We start from the raw sequence: 12655 nt of genomic DNA on the forward strand, positions 1-12655 counted from the left end.
AATTCCTTAGAAAAACTGACGCCTTAACATTTTCTGGATTTTTACTAAAACACGACACGTTTCAGTGATTTCTAGCCCTTTTGAGAAGGCTCTATTTGATGGCGTACCGTCATCAGGGATGAAATTTTGTTATACACAAATGCATAAATTGGTATGACCAAACTCACCCCCCCCCCCCCCCCCAGACCCAATGTCACCCCTGATGATGGTACTCACACACAACAACATATTTCTGTAATGACAAAAGTAACTTACTTTTGAAATAAAAAATGGTCAAAATTTGTTACATTAAAAGTTTTTTTCTTGTTTATCAATGAAATCTTTAATGCTACAGTTTGTGAAAATCTCCTTACTATATAATCTCTTTCATTTGTTCGTTCTTGTTTAACCGTGTACGCCCAAATATAAACAAACATTTTGGTGGTTCCGGTAGTGAGTCCACAACGCGAATCAAGCCGAAAGCGGCCACAGCTGCGAAAGTTGGAAGAGGACAAGGTCAGCTTCCTGCGGAATCTGCAGTCGTTTCACGACCGGAATGGGTAAGAAGGAAGCTTGGGTGTTTTGTGGGGTTTGTGATTGATTTTGTTTGTTATTGTAGGACGCCACTTTGGTGGTTGCCGACGATCGGAGGTGTGGATTTGCACCGGTCAGGAACCGGTAGTATTTGGTGGTGGCCCGAAATCGGTGATTGAAAATCAATTCCCGTGGAACAACGAGATTGCGTTGAAATAGATTTACATCCGGTTTGTGAACAAGCATGAAAAAGTTAATTTTCACGGTCAGAAGAAGAATCCGACGCAAGAGGAGGACGACGAGAGTCAGCGCGGATGTTGCACTCGGTGCCGGCGGTTTACAACACCATTACACGAGTATTGAGAATGTGTTTAGTGTCAAGCCAACTCCACTTGTTTGCCATCTCTTTCAGCAACTACCCACCCGCTATTAGGGACCCTAAATAGGGAGACTGGTCGAAGTGAATTTGACGTACCCAAACAGACACGAGTTTGACGTATCCAAACGAGCATTTGCCTTTACGCCCAGCAAAACTTGGCAGTGTTGGCAAGCTTGAAACATACGTTGCCAGATCGATTTGACAAAGTTCGACCAGTCTCTCTATTTAGGGTCTCTACCAGCAATCTGTGTCATTCTAGAAAAAGGACGAAGTGCTCTAAATTGAATCCCGTTCCAAGGGCCTCATAAGCCTCATGTTCCGGATGTGCTTCCAGGATCAAGAACTATTTGTTCAGGCAATTCCGTGATTTTTTCCGTGCATAAGTGCTGTTTTTTCACAAAATACGTGTACTTTTGTTTTAACAGTTCTCAAATTTTCACAATTAACATAAGAAATCGATGGATAAAATTTCATCCGAATCAAATAATACAATGAAAAGTCGATTGGCAAAAACGTAGAGAATTGCTCATCGATATTGGAATATAAGAAAATGATACATTTTCATGTTAAAATAAATCCTTTTTATTGATCCTTAACGTTCAGTCTTCCTAATATTGATAAGCAATCTTTCCGCTGTTGAAGCTGGTGTGCGACTGCGCCTGATGGCTCGTGTAGGCGGTGGCAATCACCGGCTGCACGTGGTGAACCTGTGGGATGGTCACGTGGTGAACCTGTGGTGCCACGTGGTGGTGGTACTCGACGTGCTGCACCGGCTGAACATGGTGCACCAGCGCTGGCTTGACGTACTGGACAATCTTCTTTGGGGCGGCCACAACCACGTGGTGGCCCTTGATCGGTTCCCGGCGGACGACGGCGTTGAATCCGGTGTGCTTGTTCGAGGAGTAGTCCACAACGCGACGGTAGCCATCGGCATCGATCAGGCTGTACTGTCCCTTAACGTTGTCTCCGTGGCGTTCCTCCTGCTGGCTCTTGATGTCTCCGGTGTGGCCATCGTGGACGGAGTACTCGAACTTGTACTCCGCTGGTGCGTGGTGATCTTCTTCGGCAGAATGGTGGTAGTATTGGGCGCTAACGGTTGCTGCCAGGGCGGCCAGAATGATGAACTGAAATTAGCAGAAACTATATTAACTTGCTTTAAGAAGTTTTGAATTTGATTCTTACTTTGCAAGTCATTGTTGTGATTGGTTGTTGTGAACTGTGCAGTGCAACTGATATCAACGAAGGAAAATAGACAAACTTTTATACATATTGTCGAATCTATTCTCAAACGCAGTTTACCACCACTTTGTATCTGAACGGTGACTGCAAATCAGGCATAGTTTTTGTCTATTCGTGCGTTTAACAATATCCTAAACTTCGCCGTGGATTGTTTGTAGGCTTGGCAGTGACCGCCAACAACCAGTTTACGAGTGATTAATTCTCTGAAAAATATCATTTTACATCCTTTTTTCTAATTCTAGTTTACATAATTCGGTTAAAATACACCATAGTTTTTGAGCCGAATAATTTAATCAAGTCTCTTTTCATTGATTATATAAAAGTAATCAATGTTATATTCAGATTGAACAACATTTTCATCCAAATAGTTTACAGTGAAAGTTCTCATGATATTCTTTTATTTTAAAATTTTCTTCAAAAATTATCTCAAATTACTGTAATATTAAAATATTGCATGTTTCTATACAGCATTTTTTTTTTATTTCGAGTTGGACTTAAAAAAAGGAAACATTTATTTTTTGTAAACATTAAAAGTGTTCGAAAATTAAGCTAGTCAATTTACAAAAAAAATATTTAAAAAGTAATAATCAATTGACAAAAATGGTTGAAAGCACATTATTTCATTTTCAATTAAAAAGTTTATTGAAAACACTTTATACCGTTCGTTCTTTAATTATACCTACTGAAGTTTGGATGATTGTTTTCTATTTGACTAATAGGAACATGTGAATAAAACAATCAAAAATAAAGTTTGAATTGCTGTTTCCTAGAGAACTGTTTGGATGGAATTATGGCCATTACAGCGACTGTGGAAGTGCCGTTATTGATAAGGTGTTATTTTGGGCGACCATAAAAGCACTTTACAGCAGTTGTGCAAGGTTCACTAATGTGTTTGAGGATTTAGATATGGTAACACAGACTTCAATGAAATTGTGAAATATTTAACTAGTGCACATCACCAGCCTTTATTATTCCTTAAAAACTTATTAAATTAAAATCCAATTCTGTTTGCTGAAAACCATTTTATGAACAAAAAGTAAAATGTTTTGTTGCTATGGATTAATCAGATTTGGGAACAGTTTGTAGTAGAGTTCGACAGATTTATTTTATTGCAGTATGAAAGTTAACACAACTATACAGTTAAAAAGATATTGAATTTTTAGAAGGTTGAACATTAGATGGTTGAATATTAACTTCACTGTCGACAAATTTTCCCCATTTTTTTGAAAAGTGAAGTTACTGAATCACATATTATTCGGGGACCTTACATTAAAACAATCGGTGCACTATGATGCATCTTTCTCCTGCCAAAAACTGGTCTAAAACGTGTTTTTGCCCGAAAATCACGTTTTAGATCAGTTTTGAGCACGTTGTATCTATTGAAACGAGCAAGATAGCACCATATTTTGATTGGGAACAGAGCAAACAAAGTAGTAATCTAGCTGCTCGTAAATGTTGCATTATTTTATGAAATTTTATGTAATATTAAAACCTTGTTGACAAGTTCATATATGCGTTTATCGGTATGATGTTCGCGCGGGCTAATGCGCCAGTACTTTCTGTTGTTGCTGGGTTTGAAACCCGTCGGTTACGACTTTTTTTGTGTTTACAAAAATTATACATGCAGTGTGTAATATTAAGTGTGTGATGTACAAGGTGACGTAGGTGATGTACATGCTTTTGCATGCGATTTTACAATCGGAGTTTTTTTTTTACGAAAAATAAAAGTAATAAGAAATTCTCAAAAATCTTCCATTCCAAGCCAGCCACACGGAGAAAAAAGAGTTCCCATAATCGTGAACAAGCGTTCATGAAAATGGTAACCACGATCAATGTGTTCAAAACCCATGGTACGTTTTTGGGAATCGTACCATGGGATTTGAACACTTTATTCGTAGTTCCCATTTTCATGAACGCATGTTCACGATTTTGGGAACTCTTTTTCCGCCGTGCATATACATATTTGTCAAATTTCTCATCGATATTCCTTAAAACAACATATTTTCCCCATACTTGAACACCACTAAGAAGATTCCAAACTAAAATTTCTTCTAGTTTGTTGGAATAGTTTCAAAAAAAGGTAAAAAAATTAGAAATTTTCCCAATCAGAATTTTGGAGTCGATTTGACTCGATTTGAGAAAATGGTTCCTAAACACCGCTTATTGATGTATTTGAAAACATTAAATTATTGAATATGGAAGTTTGAATTGCTTAAAAAAATGAGTTGATAAATCTTTTAAAGTTTCTAGAAGTTGGTTTTAGAAGCCTTAAACTAGGTATATAATGTTTTAAAGTTATCCCACTTATGTACCAGCCCGGAAATTTGTTGAATAACCTTCGATAACTTCCAATGTCAACGATTTAGCCATTGTGAGTAGGGGGTCCAATTTTCCCTGGTTTTAAATTTCGCGGGAAACTGAAAAAAATATGTTTTGTAATAAAATTTAAAAAAAAAGTAGTTAATTATATGGTTTCATTATATTAGCTATGATTTTAAGCTTAAAATCATCAATCTACACTTCAGTTCAAACAAGGATATTAGTTTTTAGATAGCTTAAAATATTTGTTTTATGTTCTTTATTGTGGTTTGGATTTTAATTCAACCACAATTTTCAATTCAATGTGATTGATTGTGATTGAAAAAAGTATCTTATTAATATAACTATTGCTTTTATTTAATTTTTAAATAAAATGACTTTAAATGCTTAAAAAATTTCTTCAAAGATATCAAAACAAAAGGCAAACAATATGGCTTAAACAGAGTTAAACAAATTTGTTTTTGTTTAATTTTGGGAATTCCCGGGACAAAATATAAAAATTCCCGGGATTTGGCAATTCCCGGGAATTTTGTACCGGGTAAACTCCGGATGGACGCACTAATTGTGAGGTTGAATTTGGTTTTGAAAGAAGAAGCTTAATGCTACTGATTGTGTCAAGCCAACAATAGATGAGTGATGCAAGTATGGGGATATTTTTGATAAATTCACAGCTATTAGTGGGATTTCTTCAACGTCATTCAAGTAGAATTGCGTGTTCTTTTGCTTGTTTATCAAGATTTGAATTGAAATAAATAAATTTATTCTAGCATAAAAATCAGAGCTACTGGATGCGATGAAGATCTATGATGGTGAGATGAAATAGGATCCAATTTAGTGGTGATAGTAGGTTGGGTAAGCGACCTTGGCCACTGGCAGGGCAACCTTGTGCACAACCGGGGCCGAGACGTAGTGCTGAACTGGGGCAACAACCTTGACGGCCTTGACGACCTTCTGGGTCAGCGGTTCACGGCGGACGACGGCGTTGAATCCGTTGTGCTCATCGGCGGTGTAGTCCACAACGCGACGGTAACCATCGGCATCGATCAGGGTGTACTGTCCGACGACATTGTCTCCGTGGCGTTCCTCCTGTTGGCTCTTGATGTCTCCGGTGTGGTCATCATGGACGGAGTACTGGAACTGGTACTCGGCGGGAGCTTCGGCATATTCCACGTGCTTCACGGCAACTGGGAGCAGACCAGCGCTGGCCACGGCAATCAGGGCAGACAGGAGGAAGAACTGTAAAGGGTTGAAAGGGTTAGCAAGGAGTTTGGGTAGCATGGAAATTTTCAACTTACTTTGAAAGCCATTGTACAGGAGTGATGGAGTTAGACCGCTGTGATTGGAATGATAGCTGTTGAAAGAATGATACTGTTCTGCCCGCGATTTTCAATATTTATACCACTCCTCTGACAAGAACGAATTAGATCGATTTAAGGTATCACTTTCATGATTTCTTTCCAAAATCCGATCTCAAATGGGTATGTAAATTACCACACCCCGACCCACAGCACGTGATATTTCATTCGCATTCAACTAGATTGACAGATTTTCATAAAAATCGTTAAAAGCATGTTTCTTCGCGCCACGGTCAACGTCCACGCCAAAGACCGGTAGGCGCCTTTAATCACTTCTGCGTGGACCATTTTTTTTTCTCCAAAGGTTCCATTCGAATTTCTATGCACGATCCATATGCAGCAGAATAGGTTAATCTTAGGGGCGGCCATTCACGCTGACCAAAGTAATTCAAGAAAACGGAAAACATGTGCAGCAAAGTGTTTCACGGTGACAACCGGTTCGCAACCGAAAAAAAACAGCGTTTGTGGGCAGCTCCGCCGTGAAGGAATATGGTTTAATGTGTCTACTTTGGCAAATTTGCGACAATGTGATTGGCAGGACCCCGTAAATTTGCAAATGGATTAACCATAGTGTCGAAAAATTAGAGCAACAGACAAGGTCAAAGTTAAGCATGGTCGAGCTTGACTGTCACAAGAATTCAAACCTGATTATATATAGGGTGAGTTTTTGTCAAAATCAGTATCATTCGAGTTTGACTAACATTCGAGCAATATTGACTTCCAGTTTCCAAAGAGTCTAACCCCCCAAAAATGTCGTCCAAGGTACAAATATCTTGTAAATTACACCAAATGATCTTCAATCTAATCGTCTTCAAATTTCAGCTTATCGTTCTGTCTGCCCTGATTGCCGTGGCCAGCGCTGGTCTGCTCCCAGTTGCCGTGAAGCACGTGGAATACGCCGAAGCTCCTGCTGAGTACCAGTTCCAGTACTCCGTCCATGATGACCACACCGGAGACATCAAGAGCCAACAGGAGGAACGCCACGGAGACAATGTCGTCGGACAGTACACCCTGATTGATGCCGATGGTTACCGTCGCGTTGTGGACTACACCGCCGATGAGCACAACGGATTCAACGCCGTCGTCCGCCGTGAACCGCTGACCCAGAAGGTCGTCAAGGCCGTCAAGGTTGTTGCCCCAGTTCAGCACTACGTCTCGGCCCCGGTTGTGCACAAGGTTGCCCTGCCAGTGGCCAAGGTCGCTTACCCAACTTACTATCATCACTAAAGCATTGATAGCAAAATTAGTCAAACGTTATTGTTGAAATAAATTTTGAAGTTGACACAATCATTTTTTTTATCAGAAAGAAACTAATTAAAGAATTAATTTGAAATACCTATCAATGAAAATTTCTCCAACTTTGCATGACACTTAACATTTTACGTAAACATTGTCATCAGTTTAAGTTTCAAGACTTTGCCTGAAAAAAGGTTCCATACCGGTCAGCGATTTGGCGGGCATATTTGTTTTAGAAAAATATTTATATCTTCATTCAGAATGCATTAGAAAATAATTTTCTAGATGCTGATTGTAATAACATTTTCAAATCAAGATTATTTTTTCAATTGCAATTTTCTATTTCTGAGCTCTGTATCCTGAAGCAGAATTGACAGTCATTGCTCAAAGCATGAATGATACCATCTACGAGCTCAATTGAAGGTAGTAGAACGCATAATTTTTTTTTAAATTTTTGAAATAGTGTTCATGTTTGTTCAAATCTTGAACTATTATTCATCAAAGCTGAAAAATTTCTCCGAAATTTTTCTTTTTGTACTTTGGGAATCGGACAAAGAACAAAAATTATATTTTCTAGGTATTTTCCAATTGGCCTGACGATAACTATTATTTTTAACGATTTTCAATGATAAAAAATTCAAGCAATTCTCTAGGAAGTCGCCCGATTTCCTTCATTTTCATTTTATGTATTTTTTTATTTGCATCAAACATTTTGGGGGCCATCCCTAAAACCTTTGGAAGCCATTTTGCGACATTGGCTGACTTATACAAGGCTCCATACAATTGTGGCAGCTGTCCATACAAAAATGGCACGTAAATATTCGAAAATCTGTATCTTTCGAAAGAATTTTCTGACCGGTTTGGTGTCTTCAGAAAGTTGTAGGTATTGAAGAGAACTATCCAGAAAAACACATTTGTTTTTGAGATATTGATCTTCAATTGTTTTGTTTCGTTTCTTTTATTTGCTATGTTTCAGCAAACAGAGGTCCAATCTCGACTTTTCAAAAAAAAAAAAATGTAAATAAGCAATGGGCAATCATGGACACTATTCAGACAATATTTTCAGGAATTGATAATCATGCATACTATTTAAAAAATGATAAACTTGAATTTTTCAGTTAAAATTTAACTTTAGGTGACTGTACTTGAAACGGTGCAAATTAAATAAATCTCCACTCTTCGATTTTCTTTGACAAAAAATTTGGCAACATTTTTGTCCATACTGGTCTAACCAACAATTTTTTTCTAAATATGGATTATGGGAAATTTAATTTTGCATTTTTTTTCTATAATTTAAAAATAATTAATAACTTCATTTTTCTACATAATTGTCATCAATACCTACAATAATGCCGAAGACACAAAGCATCTTTGATCATAGGGAAGAACGTCAAAAAGTTTGTGCCAAGTCAAAAAATATTAAAAAAAAAACCATTTCCGGTTTTGGTGAAGAACGTCTCCTTTGTAAAAGTTTAAAAATCTCTTAAGTAAAAATGCTTACACAATTTAAAAATCAAGCAATATATTGCAAAACTCGAAAAAAAAAAAAAAAAAAAAAAAACAGTGTCTTGCGAACCTTCGTGGTGAACGGACACTAGAGCTGCGGTTTTTTTACTACCTAAGCTCAGAGTTATTTCAAAACAAAATTCACAGTCTTTTTAAAGACTACCTGAGTTATTTTCCAAAATTCTAAACAGTCTTTTCAAGACTAACCCCGCCTGAAATTTTGTTGTATTTTACAAACGAAGCCATCTTTTTAAGAGAACTTTGCTTGCAAAATGCGTCAAAACAAAGGTAAACGCAAATCTTCTGAAGATTTGGTCGTTACGTCGGTGAAGCGTTTGAACGCTAAACCGGCTAACGGAAACAGAAAAAGAAAACAGCCTCTTCTGAGGTCTGATTCTGATTCTGAATGTGAGGTCAATCCTCCAATTCCATTGACAAACAGTTTCGGTGTTTTATCCGAAACTGATGACAAGGAACCTTCTCCTCGTACTGAGCCTTCTGCCGTCGAGAAACGAGTAAAGGCTCCGCCAATTGTTGTGACTTCCGTCTCCGATTTGGCCAGCTTTCGAACGCAACTGAAGAATTGCAAGGAAACTTGCAATTTGAAGGTTTCGTTCCAGCTTGGTCGAAGAGGAGAATGTCGCTTGTTGACGGAATCTTTACAAGATCACCAAACTTTTGTTGGTTATTTGAAAAACCACAAACACAATTTCTACACGTATGAGACCAAGAATGCTCGGCCATTCAAGGCGGTCTTGAAAGGTCTCTCCAACGACTTGTCGGTGGATGAGATCAAAAACGAACTTAAGGTGTTGCTTGGCTTTGCCCCATCCCAAGTAATACCAATGAAGAAAAAATCAAACGGGAATATTTCTCGCTTTGGTTTGACTTCACAATTTTATCTGATTCATTTCAACAGAAATGAAATCAACAATTTGAAACTTTTGGACAAAGTTCAGTTTTTGTTCCATGTACGGGTAAAGTGGGAGCATTTTAAGAAACATGGCGGTAATGGCCAAAATCTGACCCAGTGCCGGCGTTGCCAGGCATTCGGTCACGGTACTGATCATTGCGCCATGGTTCCAAAATGCATGGTTTGCGGGGATTCTTCTCACGATAAGGACAATTGTCCCGTGAAAGAAGTCACCCAATTTAAATGTGCAAATTGTGGTGGAAATCACAAATCAAATTTTTGGGATTGCCCCATCAGAAAAAAGGTTTTGGATTCTCGTGCTAAGCATCAGCCGAAATCCAAACCGAAATTTTCTCAAAGTCAGGTTGTACCTGCATCTTTAAATCAAACGTTCGTGCTGTCTCACTCGAACAATTCTAGAAATACCCCTACCGTGGAAAAGTTAGGTAACAACAATGGCATTTCTTATGCTAACGTCGTTTCGGGTTCATCCACGAATTTTAAATCCTCTACCAATCTTTCTGAAATTGGGCAGGTACCTCAAATCTCATTTGAAAAATTTTCTGCTGGCAACGCTTTGGGATCTTCTGATCTCGGCGATGTTACGTTTGAAAAAATGACTTTTTTGCAAAACTCACTGTTTGGTTTGATTCAAACAATGAGTAATGCTACATCCATGATGGAAGCAATCCAGATTGGATTAAAATTTGCGAATGATGTTGTTCTTACCCTGAAGTTTAATCATGGATCTAAGTAATTCCATCAATATTATGAATTTTAATGCTCGCTCTTTAAAAGCGAAAGAAAATGAATTTTTCAACTTTTTACGAGTTCATAACGTGCATGTTGCTGTTATAACCGAAACATTTTAAAAAAATGGCACTTATTTGAAAAGTGATCCAGATTATAAAGTTATAACTAATAACCGAATGAATCGAAATGGCGGTGGAGTTGCAATAGTTATCCACCGTAGTATGACTTATAGCACGTTACGTGACTTTAAGCTAAAAGTTATTGAAAGTTTGGGCATTGAACTTGAAACTTCTTTTGGGAAAATTATGATTGCAGCTGCATATTTGCCTTTCCAATGCACTGGGGAAAATAAAAATTATTTCAAAGGGGATTTGAATAAACTTACTCGGCATAGATCTCGATTTTTGATCATCGGTGATTTTAATGCCAAACACCAATCTTGGAATAATTCTAAAGTAAATTCCAATGGTAAAATTCTGTTCAGAGATTGCACTTCTGGTCTTTATTCGGTTTTATACCCGAATGGGCCAACTTGCTTTTCTTCTGTTAGAAATCCATCAACAATTGATTTGGTGTTGACAAATCAAAGTCAGTATTGTGGTCCTTTAGTGACTCATGCTGATTTTGATTCTGATCACCTTCCAGTAACTTTTTCACTTTCTCATGAAGCAGTTACCAGACCCAATAGTTCTGTGTTTAATTACCACAAAGCTAACTGGGACAGGTATCAGCATCATATTGAGAATAATTTAAATCATGATTTTGTTTTAGAAACCAAAGCTGATATTGATTCAGCCTTGGAATCTTTAACTAATGCAATTTTGGATGCTAGGAATATTGCTATTCCTAAAGTCCAAGTCAAATTTGATTCTCCCATTATTGATGACGATCTTCAGCTTCTGATTCGTCTGAAAAATGTTCGCCGAAGACAGTTTCAACGTTCTCGTGATCCTGCACTGAAGCGAATTCAAAAAGATTTGCAAAAGGTTATTGACCACAGATTCACTCTCCTGCGAAATGAAAAGTTCGCAAGAGATGTCGAACAAATTAAACCTTATTCCAAACCTTTTTGGAAACTTTCAAAGGTTCTTAAGAAACCTCAAAAACCCATCCCTTCTTTAAAAGATGGTGATAATATTCTATTAACTAATGGGGAAAAAGCTCAAAAACTTGCTCAGCAGTTTGAGAGTGCTCATAATTTCAACTTGAATGTTTTGAGTCCTATTGAAAATCAAATTTCAATAGAATTTCAGAATATTGTTGAACAAGAATTTTCATCAGATGAAGTTTTTAATACGGATCTGAATGAAATAAAATCTATTATCAAAAAATTTAAAAATATGAAAGCCCCTGGTGAGGATGGCATTTTTTACATTTTAATTAAAAAATTACCAGAAGCAACTTTAAGTTGCTTGGTCAAAATTTTCAACAAATGTTTTGATTTGGCATATTTTCCCAGTAGTTGGAAAAATGCCAAAGTAATTCCGATTTTGAAACCGGATAAAAATCCTGCTGAAGCCTCAAGCTATCGGCCCATTAGTTTGCTTTCATCTATTAGTAAATTATTCGAAAGAATAATTCTTAATAGAATGATGACGCACATTAATGAAAATTCAATTTTCGCTGATGAGCAGTTTGGATTTCGCCTTGGGCATTCAACTACTCATCAGTTGTTGAGAGTTTCAAATTTAATTCGAAGCAACACATCTGAGGGCTATTCTACTGGCGCTGCTCTTCTAGACATAGAAAAAGCATTTGACAGTGTTTGGCATAAAGGTTTGATTGCGAAATTGAAAAGGTTTAATTTTCCGATTTATATCGTGAAAATTATTCAAAATTATTTGACGGATCGTACTCTGCAGGTATGTTATCAGAATAGCAAATCTGATCAACTACCTGTACGTGCTGGCGTCCCTCAAGGAAGCATTTTGGGTCCAATTTTATACAATATTTTTACTTCTGACTTGCCTGATTTGCCCCCAGGATGTCAGAAATCACTTTTTGCTGATGACACAAGCATCTCCGCCAAAGGCAGAAGCCTTCGTGTCATCACAAGAAGATTACAAAAAAGCTTGGATATTTTCAATTCTTATTTGAAAGAATGGAAAATTACTCCAAATGCTGCAAAAACTCAACTTATTATTTTCCCTCACAAACCAAGGGCTGATTTTCTTAAACCAAAAAGTCATCACATTATAAAGATGAATGAAGTAAATTTAAAGTGGGAGGATCAAGTGAAATATCTTGGACTTGGTTTTGACAAAAACCTTACTTACAAGGATCACATTGAAAGTATCCAGGTTAAATGTAACAAATATATTAAATGTTTGTATCCACTTATAAACAGGAATTCTAGACTTTGTCTCAAGAATAAACTGTTAATTTATAAACAAATTTTCAGACCTGCCATGCTTTATGCTGTGCCGATCTGGACAAGCTGTT

General features: G+C 37.3%; 3 protein-coding genes across 3 annotated transcripts; 1 reads left to right on the forward strand and 2 right to left on the reverse strand.

Annotated features, from left to right (window-relative positions):
- Nucleotides 1-1500: 1500 nt before the first annotated feature.
- LOC120424889 (larval cuticle protein A2B-like) lies at nt 1501-2086 on the reverse strand. Its single transcript, XM_039589176.1, has 2 exons — nt 2075-2086; nt 1501-2016 (listed from the first exon to the last, which is right to left on the reverse strand). Exons 1-2 carry the CDS (start codon nt 2084-2086, stop codon nt 1501-1503), a joined length of 528 nt encoding a protein of 175 aa, XP_039445110.1.
- A 3088-nt stretch (nt 2087-5174) lies between these two features.
- LOC120424893 (larval cuticle protein A2B-like) lies at nt 5175-5970 on the reverse strand. Its single transcript, XM_039589181.2, has 2 exons — nt 5746-5970; nt 5175-5686 (listed from the first exon to the last, which is right to left on the reverse strand). The coding sequence occupies exons 1-2, from the start codon at nt 5755-5757 to the stop codon at nt 5282-5284; spliced, it is 417 nt and encodes a 138-aa protein (XP_039445115.1). The 5' UTR covers nt 5758-5970; the 3' UTR covers nt 5175-5281.
- A 624-nt stretch (nt 5971-6594) lies between these two features.
- On the forward strand, nt 6595-7085 carry LOC120424926 (larval cuticle protein A2B-like). The gene has a single exon (XM_039589217.2). The coding sequence runs from the start codon at nt 6595-6597 to the stop codon at nt 7030-7032; it is 438 nt and encodes a 145-aa protein (XP_039445151.2). The 3' UTR covers nt 7033-7085.
- The last annotated feature ends 5570 nt before the right edge of the window (nt 7086-12655 follow it).

Source organism: Culex pipiens, chromosome 2 (genome assembly GCF_016801865.2).
Source record: "Culex pipiens pallens isolate TS chromosome 2, TS_CPP_V2, whole genome shotgun sequence".
Classification (NCBI taxonomy): Eukaryota; Metazoa; Arthropoda; class Insecta; order Diptera; family Culicidae; genus Culex; species Culex pipiens.

Bases quoted from the DNA above. Each gene is read 5' to 3' on its own strand.
- LOC120424926 (XM_039589217.2), top strand. From the start codon at position 6,595: ATGATCTTCAATCTAATCGTCTTCAAATTTCAGCTTATCGTTCTGTCT.